Genomic DNA, 14,001 nt, shown 5'->3' with positions numbered 1-14,001 from the left:
GTCTGAAGCAGCCCTGCTTTCCCCTCTGCTCTGTTTCAGCTGGAACAGCACTTGGAGTTCCCCTACTCTGTCCCCTCTGTCCCTTCACTCTAGGGACTCCTCTTGGGGTCCACTGAGAAGGGGGAAGCAGGTACTTGGAGATTCCTTAAAATGGGGCTCATGTTTGGGGAGTTTGGGGGAATGAAAGAGTCATTCTACAGACTTTAATTTTTTCCTCTACGTAGCTCTGCGCTACTTGAATGTTTTATAATGCGTGCTGTGTGTATTGCAATGTCTAGTGTTGCTGTTGTGAGTTTCTTTGCTTGCTTATATCTCTTTTTGGGGCATTGCAGGAAGAAGACTCCGGCTGACAAACCAGGCCTGGCTCCAGACTTCTCAGAGTGACGACCTCTAGACTAGCACCTACCTTTGGCCAAATTATGAAGGTAGTCGGGCTGCCTACAGGAGCCCAGGCCTCTCTGTCTGGGTTCTCCCTTTGTGGGCGTGTCCCCTCCCCTTTCCTGTCTCCCTGACACCCATTCCCTTGAATGATTCTGATTGTGGGTTATCCCACTGAGGACAAGGTTGTCTCCAGATGGGCTTCCTCTCCCCCGGGGGCTTTATACTTTATGCTGGACCTTCTTGCTTGGGGTGAAAGGCTCTGTGTCCTGAGAAAGGAACACTCAGCAGCAGCTGGTGATACTGGTGATCTGGTGATGGCAGGCTCTCCCTAGAGGGGACCTGTGAGTCCCTTGGGGAGAGCCAGGCTGGCTTTGGAGACAAGTTGTAGGATCCATTGTGGATAACTTTCATTTGTTTGTTTGTTTGTTTTTTTGAAGTGTAGTTGATTTACAATATTGTGTTAGTTTCAGGTGTACAGCATAGTGATTCAGTATTTTTGCAGATTATATTCCATTACAGGTTATTACAAGAGAATGGGTATAATTCCCTGTGCTATACAGTAAATCCTTTTTGCTTAGCTATTTCATATATAGTAGTTTGTTAATCCCATACCCCTAATTTGTCCCTCCCCCCTTCCCTCTCCCTGTTGGTAAGCACAAGTTTGTTTTCTATGTGAATCTGTTTCTGTTTTGTATATAGATTCATTTGTATTCTTTCTTAGATTGCACGTATGAGTGATATCATTTAGTATTTGTCTTTTTCTGTCTGACTCCACTAAGCACAATATTGTTGTGGATAGCTGTGAACTGCTTCTGCCCAGCATTCAATGCCCACCTTTCTGGTGATAGCACCACAATTTTGCCTTAGTAATTGACCTGTCTTACATTTGATACAGTTTTGGTGGGACTGGCCATCAAGGGACCCCATCGTCCCTGGCCAGGGGATGGGCCGTGCCACCCAAGTTAGGCCAATCAGATACTCTCTCCTAGGAAAAGAGAGCAGATGAAACAAAAACAGAAAATATTTGGGGCCAATTCATGCTAGTTCTGGTGACTACCCACTGGTGTCTGCTTCCCAGATTCCTGGAACTGCCCTCCTGCCTATCCTCCTGGCTTCAGCTTTTCCTTGAGTTCTCTGTTGCCTTACATCTTCCAATAAAATTCTTTCTGGGTAAGTTACCCAGAGTCAATTTCTGTTGCTTACCACCTAAGACCCCAGGTAATACGGCACCCATGCCACCTAGGTCTTTCAAGCCCCATTTCCTCCGCTGACAATGGTTCAGGCTTCTCAGTCTGTGTGCATATGTGTGGTCCTGCTGCGTTTTATTTATGCTGTGGATGGGGTGTGGGCAGTGGCTGAGCAGGCCTGGTCGAGTATTAGGAGCTAAGGGAGATGGTGGGGTTAGCTGGATTCATATCTTAGGTCCTGAGCCACACTGTCAAATTGGGATTGCACGGCCATGGAAGGGGGCCTGTGGCAGATACAGGCAGAGCATGAATCCACAGGCTGAACACACTGTGTCTCCTCGAAGTGACAGTTTGAAGATTTTATGGGGGTAGGGAGACATGGTTGTCGTTTTTTGGTTTGGGGTTTTTTTGTTTTTTTGTTTTAAAATTAAGTACATATATATTTTGGCATAGAATAGAAGAATCTGCAGGAATTTTTATGCGAACACAAGTGTATTCTAAGAAATTTCCTACGGGCAGAGAGCCAGTTCCATATGCATATCTAAACCTCTTGGCAGTATACATTCTTTTCTGCAGCTATAAATGGTTCTTTGGTGGAAATTTCGAGAAACACAGCCCAGTGGTGTTGGGAGCTTTGATTAAACTACACAGACTGTTCTAATCCAGGTCCCCTCCTCTGTCTACCTTCAGATTCCTTTTCAGGTTAAGCTAGAAGTAGGAGGCTCGCAGAGTCTTGCTGTCCCTGACATCTTTCCCAGGCCCTAATTACTGCTACCTTGTTAAAAATGGGCAAACTTGTTAAAAAGTATTCAGAGGAAAGAGAGCCCCTTCTTCCATGGGTAAATGCAGAAAGCTTAAAATCAGTGTGGTGGTCTTATGATGGAGAAGGAAATCAGTAGAGAAGGCCCAAATATCTCTCTTGTTGTGTCTAAGATGCTACATATATGGATTCCTAGTCTGTTCTGGGCATTTCCCACATTTAATCATTACATCCATAAGGCAAAAACAGTGTTATTCCCATGGTATAGATGAAGATACTGGGGCTCAGTGAGGCTGGGTAAGTAACCCAAGGCCACATAGCTAATTAGGCCATTTTTCTTAAATATCGTTCTTGTTCATCTCCCCTTTTGAAATTGTATTCATTAAATCCACAAAACTTCAGCCCAAATGAGTTTATTGTCTGCTGCCTTCCTCCTAAGGGGGGGCCTCTCCTTCCCCAGAGGACCCTGGCCACCTGGGGCTGGGGCTGCTGGAAAGAGGCCCAGAGAGGAGGAGGGGTCTTGAAGACAATTTGCCCCCATAACCCTGTACTGTAGCGGGAGAGACTGTGGGCTTTGAGAACAAACAGAGCTGGATCTGAGCCTCCACTCTCCTACTCATCATATAGACAAGAGGGATGGGGCAGGGGGCAGAGAAACCCACCACCACCAGTACCCCACAGGCCATGGCTGGGTTCAACACCAACTCTGTTGCTAGTGTCTTTACAAAGAGGAACAGCGGTGCTACATCGCCCACGACATCTGATCAAGGGTCCTACAGAATGTTACCAGTTACAGAGAAGCCGATGGCACAGTGGCTGTGCCTGGGCGCCACAGCCTGGCCCTGGCCAAACCTACGCTCATGACCTCATCCTGACCCGAACTGTCTACCCTGCGGGTGCTCCTGCCTTTCCCCTGACACTGCTGGCCAGGGATCCAGGACCAGCACAGGGTGGGACCTCAGGACACCCTGCCTTGACCCCTGGGCTGGAGTCTGAGGTGGTGACTGCTCCTTGCCAAGGTCCCTTTGGTGGCAAGATTGTTGTCTCCTGCCCCCAGCTTCCCCGGGACGTCCTGTGCAACAGGGACTGATAACACTGCTCAGGGCCCCGGGGCAGACGTCCCTTGTAGCCAGGCCCTGAACACTCTGACCCGAGCATGGGACTCTGGCAGCTGGGGATCCATGATCACGGTACCCTCTACACAGAAGAGCCAGAGTCTGCTACTTTATTGCCAAGTTAAAAAAATTTTTAAACTTCTTTTCCATTATATGTTTCTTTTAAGGGAAGAAATTCCATTGTGCATTGTAACACTGACCACTTTTATGCTGTCCAGTGTCCCACGGGGACAATTCAGGCCCTTGAGGAACCACTAGAGTTTCTGCTGCTGGAGGGCAGGGGCCTGTCCTAGAGGCACGGATGCTCTGCCTGGAAAGGCCTTAGGGATGGTCTAGTTCAGCCCAGAAAGGGGAGAGAGCTTGTTCAAAGGCCTGAGCTGATGAAATGCCCCACAGGGGGAGGAACCGCGTCTGTTTCTCACCACTGCATGTGCGCCCCCAGCCCAAGGCTTTGCCCATAGTTGGCTCTCAAAAAATGTATGATGAAGGAAGGAACAAACAGACCAAAGATCAAGCGGACCTGGAGGTTGTTCTCCTGTTTTGCAGTTAGGCGGTCTTGCACAAAGGAAGTTTGCCCAGTGAATGGATTTGTCGGATGGGTATGTGGATAGGATGCTCTGCCCTCCCAGCTAGTTGGAAAGCTTGGAGGAGGTTGATCTCCCTAAAGCAGACCCTGAGACAAGTTTGGTGGCAATTACTTATTTAGGAGATGATCCCAGGAAATCAAGGTGAGGGAGTGATGACGTGGGACAGGGAAAGTAGAAAAGTCACCTCTTTATTAAGAGGTTTTTTTTTTTAATTTATTTATTTTATTTATTTATTTTTGGCTGCATTGGGTCTTCGTTGCTGCGCGCGGGCTTTCTCTTTGTTGTGGTCCGCGGGCTTCTCATTGTGGTGGATTCTCTTGTTGCAGAGCACGGGCTCTAGGCACACGGGCTCAGTAGTTGTGGCTCGCAGGCTCTAGAGTGTAGGCTCAGTAGTTGTGGCGCACGGGCTTTAGTTGCTCCGCGGCATGTGGGATCTTCCTGGACCAGGGCTCAAACCCATGCCCCCTGCATTGGCAGGCGGATTCTTTTTTTTTTTTTTTTTTGAAATTCACGTTCTTTTATTTATTTATTTATTTATTTATTTATTTATTTATGACTGTGTTGAGTCTTCGTTTCTGTGCGAGGGCTTTCTCTAGTCGCGGCAAGCGGGGACCACTCTTCATCGCGGTGCGTGGGCCTCTCACCATCGCGGCCTCTCTTGTTGCGGAGCACAGGCTCCAGACGCGCAGGCTCAGTAGCTGTGGCGCACAGGTCTAGTTGCTCCGCGGCATGTGGGATCTTCCCAGACCAGGGCTCGAACCCGTGTCCCCTGCATTGGCAGGCAGATTCTCAACCACTGCGCCACCAGGGAAGCCCACAGGCGGATTCTTAACCACTGCACCACTAGGGAAGCCCTATTAAGAGGTATTGATGAGCAGGTTATTCCTCTGGGCAACTGGGGCTCAGTCCTCTAGGGGGCTAGGAAGCTGTTGTCTATCAACAACTGTTCCTCACTGGGTGAGGTTTACATCTTGGGCCATTGATTTTCTACACCTTTGGCCTTCCTTGTGCTCCTGCTGCTAGAGAGAGCCCTTCAGCAGAGAGAAGCAGGCTTTGACATGGAAAGCCTGTGAATGCAGGGGCTGTCCACCACATCTGTAGGTGACCTCCCGCGTGGGCTGTGGGGATCCAGGTGGGGCACTGACAGCATCTGCTGGAGGGACATCTACGCTGTCATCCCTACTCCCTCACTGCCAGCCCAGGCTGTCTGCAGGTACAGGAGGCTCAGAAGGCAGCAAAACCGTCTGTTGGGCACAGCCTGAGTCTGTGACTCTGGCCTCCTCCCAGCCAGACAACCGTCTCCCTACAAACAGTTCCAGAATACCCCGTTGAGTTGATGGTCCCAGCTGCTCTGAGGGGCTGGCGGGAGATGAAGATAAAGCACTCCCTTCTCTTATGTTGCTGTGAGTCTTCAAGGGCGTAAGGAAGTCAGGCACCAAGTGGGGAGCACAGTCTGGGGGTGTACTGTCAGCTAGCCTGGGTCTCACTGTCCCTAACTCGCTGGGTGGCCCTGACAAATCTTGTTCACTCATCCGGAGTCTCATATAGGCTCATATAGCCCCTCTAGGTTAGAGGCAGATATTTTCAGCCCTATTTTTGAGTTGAAACTGAGGTCTAGAGAAGGCGAGTGACTTTCTTAAGGTCACAAAGCCAGAAGTGCCAGCACAGGGTCCTTATTTTGCTCTCCCTTATTTACCACGAACTCTCTCCCAGGGCCAGTCTTTTGTGAATTATGGTAAAGAAGGTGGAGACAAGAAGACATGTTGAGTGACATGGTGACACTCGACGGGAATAACCCATTACCTTTAAAGAGACTTTTTTGAACCTTAGTGGAAACAGTCATTTCTCCATTCATTCATTCCTTCGTACATGGAACAAAACTGGGGGAGGCATCGAACATGTGCTAGGCATGATGAAAGGGGCGGGGGGGGGGGATAAAGAGAGTGGTCGACCGTGACCCTTGCCCTTGAGAATTCAGCGCATTTTTAGGAAGATAGACATTGAGACATAACCATATTAGAAAAGTCACTTATTTATTTATTTAAAAGTCGCTTTAATTTGTGAAAGTTGTTCAGTCTTCTGATCGCCCTTATGGAAGAAAACAAATACCCGGAACAAGACCTCTTAAGGAGGCGGTGGGCACACATGGGGTGGGGCTGGGGGGTTTGAGCACAAACTTCAGCAACTCACAACTGTGTTGCGAGTCCTGTGCGCATGCGTGTGCAGGGTGTGTGTGGGGTGTGGCTGAGCGCATTCTCGGAGCTCAGAACCCCTCCCACCGCATTCCCCACCGCGTCTCCCCAGTCACAGGAACTTTGTAATCACATCCAGCCTGGGACTTAAGCAAACACAGCATTCCACCTCCCTCTGCAACCTCTTTGTTTGATCTTCCCCCTGGAGACACAGGTCATGAGGAAGAGAAGGGGGAAGGGGGCAAACTGCAGGGAGCATGTGGGGAGCTTCCTCCAAATCTTCTTTTAATTCAGGAACTGAAAACAAGATGCCGTTTCCCAAGGCCTCCTGAGCTAGCACTACCTTACATTGATGGAGCTCGGTCACAGAAACCCAGAGCAGGGGCCACCTAGGAGGTCACTAGTCCAACCCACTTGGTTTACAGAGCCCAGAAAGGGGCAGTAACTTCTTTGATGTCACACAGCAGAAAGAAGCTTTGCTGAAGGTAGCTGCCCGTAGAGCATGATTTCAGAAGCCCCATGATTTCAGAGACTTCCACTTCAGGGGCTTCGCCAGCAGTTACTGCTGATGCCTCAGCTGCCTTCTTTCAGCACCCAGCCTTCTAGTGCATCATCAGAGATCAGCCTAACAGGCAAATGCAGTGGGGGAGGGAGCATGGTAATGGAAACTCATTTATGCTAGTGTGTAGATGACTGATAGGCATGGATGACTGATATCATGGTTTTTGACACCTAGAGGTTTAGGTGGGCGGGGTGGGAGGCAGAGGAGAGAAGCTTAGAAGAGCACCGTGTCCTGCAAAGGCAAGAGGTGACAGGCTCAGTCTAGAGGGAGGAAGGCACAGAGCTAGGAGGCTTAAGGCACCAAAGAGAAACTTAATACCTGCTTTGTAAGTCCTGGGTCCTGTGCCTGATTTTCTCTTTCCTCTGGGAAGGAAGCTGGGAGCTTTCTAAAGTGTCAAATCACTCTTCGAGTCTAATCCTGTTGCCTTCTAGAGAGAATGTGTTTTAGATTTATTTTCAAACTGCATGTAAAGATATCAGCAGGGTCATTCATTTAAGCTACCTGGGTCTGGTGGATGCCTCAGCAGTAAGGCACCGTGACATTTCCTTCCTCCAGCCCTGTGGGAAATGAGGTATTTCTCAGGGTGAGGTTTTGTTGTGTCTTGTTTTGTTTTGTAATAATTTAAGCTCCCTGCTTTATGTATCTAATCTCTTCATATTTTCAATATGAAATTAGGTCCAAGGGGCATTTTACATTCTCTGAGTGTGTTGTAATTGGTGTTTATCATTTACATTTAATCTTTTCTTTAGTGTTTTTAATTACTTAAGAAATATATACTCATTGTAAAGGATGTAAAAAAGAGTAAAGTATGTGAAGTACCAAGTAAACATCACTTTATCACTTTCTACTGCTAGAGATAGCCACTGTTAGCACTTCGGTATGTATCTTTTTTGTTTGTTTGTTTTTTGCCTCTTTATTTTTAAGCAAAAAAGGGATCATAGGCTACATCAGCAGTTCTCAAAGGGTGGTCTTATGAATTCCGGAAGGTCCCTGAGACCATTTCAGAGGGTTCACAAGGCCACAGCTATTTTTATAGTTATGCTGGGGCATTATTTGCTTTCTTCACAGTATTGACATTTGCACTGATGTTACAAAAAGCGAAAGTGGGTAAAACTGCTGGTACCTTGGATCACAGTGGTGGCACCAAACTGTCCTAGTGGTCATTGTATCCTTCACCAGCACACTCTCAGAATAACAGAAGTGCCAGTTTCCTTAAGAATGCCCTTGATGAAGCTGTAAAGATGATTTATTTTATTAAATTTCAACCCTGGAGTACTTGTCTTTTTAAGATTCTGTATAATGAGATGAAAAGAACACATCAAACACTTCAGATGCATTCCAAGGTACAGTGATGGAGCAGTACTTGTGCTATTGTTTGACTTGCAAACTGAATTCAATTTTTTTTTTTTTTCATGGAGAAATATTTTTACTTGAAATAATGACTAACAGGCAAACTATGGTGGGTCAGAATTGGGCATTTTTCAGACATTTTCTCAAAAATTAATAAGCCTGTCACTTCAAGGAAAACTGGCAGTGTTTATTACTAATGATGGAATTCAAACTTTCAAGCAAAAATTAGGATTTTTTTTTTAACAGAAAGGGGATTATAAGCTACACAGCAGTTCTCAAAGGGCACTCTATGACTTATATTTGTCACTGTGAGCTGACAGCTTGCCAACACTTAAAGACTTTAGTGATGAGATTGGTGGTGATATTAAAAAATGTGATTTTTGATATTGTTAATAAAATGTGTCAATATACAAAGCATCTATATAACTCAGTGAACCAATATTTTTTTAAATGACCAATTATGATGTTACAAAGTCATACATGGATAAAAGAATCATTCAAATTCAAAGTGGAAGATAGACCAATGGATTTTTTTTTTTAAGATTTTTTTTTTTTGATGTGGACCATTTTTAAAGTCTTTATTGAATTTGTTACAATACTGCTTCTGTTTTATGTTTTGGTTTTTTTTTTTGGCCACGAGGCATGTGGGATCTTAGCTCCCCAACCAGGGATGGAACCCACACCCCCTGCAGTGGAAGGCAAAGTCTTACCACTGCACTGCCAGGGAAGTCCCAGACTGGTGGATTTTAAAGTAACAGAGTAAGAAATGTTCATTGATATGGTTTCAGAATCCACATTGCAACTAACCTTTGAGTAACCACCACTTGTTGAATTTTGGTAAACTCTCCAAGAAGAATATCCAAAATGATCTGAAAAGGCTATTAAATTATCCTCCCTTTTCTGACTACATATGAGTATGAGGCTGGATTTTCTTCCTGTACATCAACCAAAACACCATATCCCAACAGATTGAATGCAGAAGCAGATACGAGAATCCAGCTGTCTTCTATTAAGCCAGAGATTAAATACACTTGCAGAAATGTGAGGCAATGTCAGCTTTCTCACTAAATTGTGTTTTGACATAGTTCATTTTTATAAAAAGGATGTAACTTATGTAAACTTGTAATGAGTTCATTGTTGTTACTTTAAATAAATTAAGAAGTATATTTTTTAAATGTCTTAGTTTAACTTTCTAATATGGTAAATACGAATAGACATAACCTACATAAAAAAAGCTCTTTGGGATCCTAATTAATTGATAAGAGTATAAAGGAGTCCTGAGACCAAAAAATTTGAGAACTGCTGCTCTATGTATAGTTTCATACTTGATCATCATCACATGTCAGTAAACATAGGTCTAGAGCACCCTTTTTCACTATTGCGTGTTTTCTTTTTTATAAATTTATTTATTTATTTATGGCTGTGTTGGGTCTTCATTGCTGCTCGCGGGCTTTCTCTAGTTGCAGCGAGCAGGGGCTACTCTTCATTGCGGTGCGTGGGCTTTTCATTGTGGTGGCTTCTCTTGTTGCAGAGCACGGGCTCTAGGCACGCAGGCTTCAGTAGTAGTTGTGGCGCGCAGGCTCAGTAGTTGTGGCTCTCAGGCTCTAGAGCGCCGGCTCAGTAGTTGTGGCACACGGGATTAGCTGCTCCGCGGCATGTGGGATCTTCCCGGACCAGGGCTCGAACACGTGTCCCCTGCATTGGCAGGTGGATTCTTAACCACTGTGCCACCACGGAAGTCCTATTGCATGCTTTCTTGTAATTTAGTTAACCACTCCCCGATTGATGCACATTTAGATTGGTTATAATTTTTCATTATTATTTACAATGAACAATGAATGTCCTTTGTACTATATCTTATGCACTTTTGCCAGTATTTTAGTAAGACAAACTCCTAGAAGGACTGTTGAATCAAATACCATATACATTTAGGAAATTAATAGACACTTCTAAATTACATTCTTAAAAGATTGCATCATTTTAAACTTCTTTCAAAATGTGCAAGAGCACCCACTTTCTTATGTTCTTAAATCAAGTATTTTATGTTTATTCTTTCCCTTCTTGTTTGACCATTTTGCCTCAGAAAGGATTAGAGAGGGCTTACAGTGAAAGTCAGAAAGAAGGATAAGGGACTTCCCTGGTGGCGCAGTGGATAAGACTCTGTGCTCCCAATGCAGGGGGCCCAGGTTCGATCCCTGGTCAGGGAACTAGATCCCACATGCATGCGACAACTAGGAGTTCACTTTCCATAACTAAGGAGCCGGCAAGCCGCAACTAAAGAGCCCTGGAGCCACAAGTAAAAAGCCCATGTGCTGCAACTAAGGAGCCTGCCTGCTGCAACTAAGACCCAGTGCAACCAAATAAATTAAAAAAACAAAAAACAAACAAACAAAAAAACAATAACTTTAAAAAAGAAAAAAAGAAGGATAAATTTTAAAAAGCCAGGTAAGGGGTAGGACTGTAGGGAGGTGATACGCTAGAAATCTAGATAAATGGAAGATACTGTAACTAAGCATTACATTTTGCTCTGCCCTACCAGGCAACTAAGGTAAAAAGAAACATGGTGATTTATATATCTTGCCTTATCTGATAGCCGGAAGTCAATGAGAACCCAAAGAGAGAAAGATCTATTCCTAACATTCATATGCTGAGTATATCCTCACATGAATTTTTTTTCTTTATTATCTTTACATTTTTATTTTGGTTTATTCTATTTTGTTGAGTAGACAATACATCTGTATGGTTAAAAAAATCTAATTAATATAAAAAGATACACACTAAGCAGTCTTTCATTCCGTCCCCATCCATCCTATTCCCCTTGTCCAAGAGGTAACCTTTTTCATTTGTCCTTTCACTGGGTTTGTGCAAATTCATGCAAATATGTTTTTTACTTCTCTCCCTTTTATTCACAAAAAGTAATATCCTCTATACATTGGTCTACACTTCCTGAATCTTGTTTTTCACTTCACAATCTATCTTGGAGATCATATGATACCAATGTATTGAGGAGCAGGGTCCATTAAGATAGCCTACTAGCCACATGTGGTTATTTAAAATAAAATTAATAAAATTAAATTTTAATACCTTGGCTGAACTAGCCCCATTTCAAGTGTTAAGTAGCTACATGTGGCTAGAGGCTACCGTATTGGACAGAGTAGAATACTTTCATCATAGCAGGACAGAGTAGAACACTTTCATCATAGTAGAGTAGAATACTTTCATCAATACAGCTAATGTATTCAACTGTGTGGTTGTAACATAGTTAATGCTACCAGTCCCATATTGCTGGACATTTGGGTTTTTTGCACTATTTTTAGTGTTGTAAACAGTGCCCTATTATCACATGAATTTTTTTTAGTTTTTAAAAAGTTTTTATTTTATATTATAGTTGATTGACAATGTTGTGTTAGTTTCAGATGTACAGCAAAGTGATTTAGTTATAAAATCACATGAATTTTTTTTTGAAGTTGTTTTTAAAAAATTTTTATGTACAAAGAACTAGCGTTGTTTATTCACTGGATAGGTGTCTTGGTTGATCCAGTCAAGGAAAATCACTTAGCCTGACTTGATGAAGACTGTATCCTCTGTGTACTGACAGAAACACTGGTGGCCCATATTGAGGCCATGTTTCCAGATCAGACCGTGTTGTTTTGAGCAGACACAGCAAGAGTGAGAACCCTGGCTGAATTTTCCCAGGTGGCTCTAGTAACACTGCTAGTGACCCAGCTTGCTTTCAGGGGTGCAAGGAGGCAAAAGGCACATGAATTTTTATAGAAGGGGCTCTGCAATAACAAAAGGCATGGCAAGATAAGGACATCACTCAAGGCGGTGATTTCTCTGCAGGGTGGAACCTCTATGTTTATGGGTCTATCCAGTCCTTAGCTTTGCAGGTCTGGAAATGCTCAGGCCCAAGTCACATTAGCAACACTCATAAGACACTGCTGGGCATCCAACATTAGCAATTAAATGATATTAAGTGGAGGTGATTCTTTAGATTTACTGAAATCCTCATGCCTACTGCCTAGGACACTACCTTGCCAGAAGACATCTCCCACCCAGGGCAAATGGATAATCCTGTCAGATATTTCATCCAGACATGATCCATTCCTGTCCCCAAACCAAGTATGCCTCTCCTTTTATCAGATAACTTGTGTCCACTGGGTTCACAATTCTCTGCACAGTATTACCCCTCTGGGCCATCTTTTCATAGATGTCTTGGGAATTAGCCCTCTTCTGTTAACCTGCTCTTTCTTCAGACAGAACACAGTATGCTTGGGAGATTTCACCATGCTTGGTGATGGTCAAGTTTCAGTGTAGTTTAAAGTCTTCCCTGAGTTCTTCAATCATATAACCACATTATCTTTGATACTGTTATTGTGATATGTGGTTGTTTTAGAATATGTTCACAAATTCTTTCCTAATCTCATTAAGAGATGGCATTTAATCCCTGCCATGTACCTGCTCTCCCGCCACAAGAGTGGGTTGGGCTTTGTGACTTGCTTCTAATGAGTAGCATATGGCGGAAGTGATGATAGTGTATATCTTGTGAGACTGGGTCATAAAAGGCACTGTGATTCCTCCCTGCTTTGCTCTCTTGGATCACTCACTTTGGGAGAAGCCAACTGCCATGTCCCAAGGACACTCTAGCAGTCCTGTGGAGAGGTCCACACGGTGAAGAACTGAGGCCTCCTGCCAAAAGCCAACACTCACTTGCAAGGCCAGTTAATGAGCTGCATAGGAAATGAATCCTTCAGCCCAAATCAAGCCTTCAGAGGACTGCAGCCCTGGCCAACCTCTTGACAACCTCATGACAGACCCTGAGCTAGAACCACCCAGCCAAGCTGCTCTTGACCCACAGAGACTGTGTGAAATAATAAATGTTTGTTATTTTTTATTACTAAGTTTTGAGGTAATTTGTTAGCAGCGACAGATAACTAATATACCCTAGATGACTGAGATCATTGCTTTTTGTTTTAATTCTTATGAATTTCCTTCTCAGAAGGTAATCTCAACTGCTGTCTTACCAGTGGCACTGAAGAGCACAGTAGCCTGTGAACCATCCTTCCCTTACCTGTAAAAAGCAAACTGGTGTGAAGGGCATAAAGCAGGGGCTCATATGGAAGGTGTTATTAATATTGTTGTCCTTAATGGCAGAAGCACTGGACGTCTTCTATTTGCCCCTCTATATCCACCCCTCATCTTTTTCCACTCTATTCTGTGCCCTAGGAGACTGACCTCCGTGGACTATATCTCTTGCACTCAGGCTTCCAGTAGGGTTTGGCAAATGGGAAATACTGGAGATAGGAGGGCCAGAGGAAAGTGAGGAGAGATATATATTTCCTTGGTTTCCTCTCTGCCAGGTCACCATGGTTTGGCTTTGTGCCTCTAGCTAGGGCTACAGCTCCTGTCAGGGGACCCTCTCCATACATATCCCCTGTCCTGGTCCTGGTCACCATTTCCTATGCTCTCTCCCCTCTAAGCCTAGGGATGGTAACTGCTCCCCATGGGTGCTAGCCCCAGGGTGCTGCACTGTCCCGTGGTAGTTTCCCTAAACTCTGCCCTCAAACTTTTGTAAATAGTCCCTTTATAAACTCTCCTCAAATCACACAGATCCCCTGCAGGGACCCTGAGTGACGCATATAGCTTAGAAATGATGTAGAAATGTTAGTTATGGCTGTTTTTAATAAAAATCCTGGATTTTTTTAAAAAAATGGTATAATCTGAAAGATTGCCATGAGTCCAAATAGATATAAGAGGGAGTTTAGAAATATCTCAAGAAATGGTTGTTCAGAATATCCCAAGTTGAGTGCTCTGACAAATGTGTGTATTCTGCCTGGTGTCTGCACTAAGATTCTGCAAGGTGCCCT

At 44.3% G+C, this 14,001-nt stretch overlaps 1 protein-coding gene across 1 annotated transcript in view; it reads left to right on the top strand.

Moving 5' to 3' along the window:
- Positions 1–344: 344 nt before the first annotated feature.
- PIAS1 (protein inhibitor of activated STAT 1) overlaps positions 345–14,001 on the top strand; it is a 220,125-nt gene continuing 206,468 nt past the window's right edge. Inside the window, exon 1 of the mRNA XM_007166075.3 lies at positions 345–425. Coding sequence (XP_007166137.1) covers positions 420–425 — 6 coding nt within the window. The 5' untranslated portion in view covers positions 345–419. The remainder of the gene's footprint in view (positions 426–14,001) is intronic.

This window comes from Balaenoptera acutorostrata, chromosome 3 (genome assembly GCF_949987535.1).
Source record: "Balaenoptera acutorostrata chromosome 3, mBalAcu1.1, whole genome shotgun sequence".
Lineage (NCBI taxonomy): Eukaryota > Metazoa > Chordata > Mammalia > Artiodactyla > Balaenopteridae > Balaenoptera > Balaenoptera acutorostrata.
The sequence above is the reverse complement of the archived record's forward strand: the minus strand, read 5'-3'. Positions and strand labels throughout refer to the sequence as shown.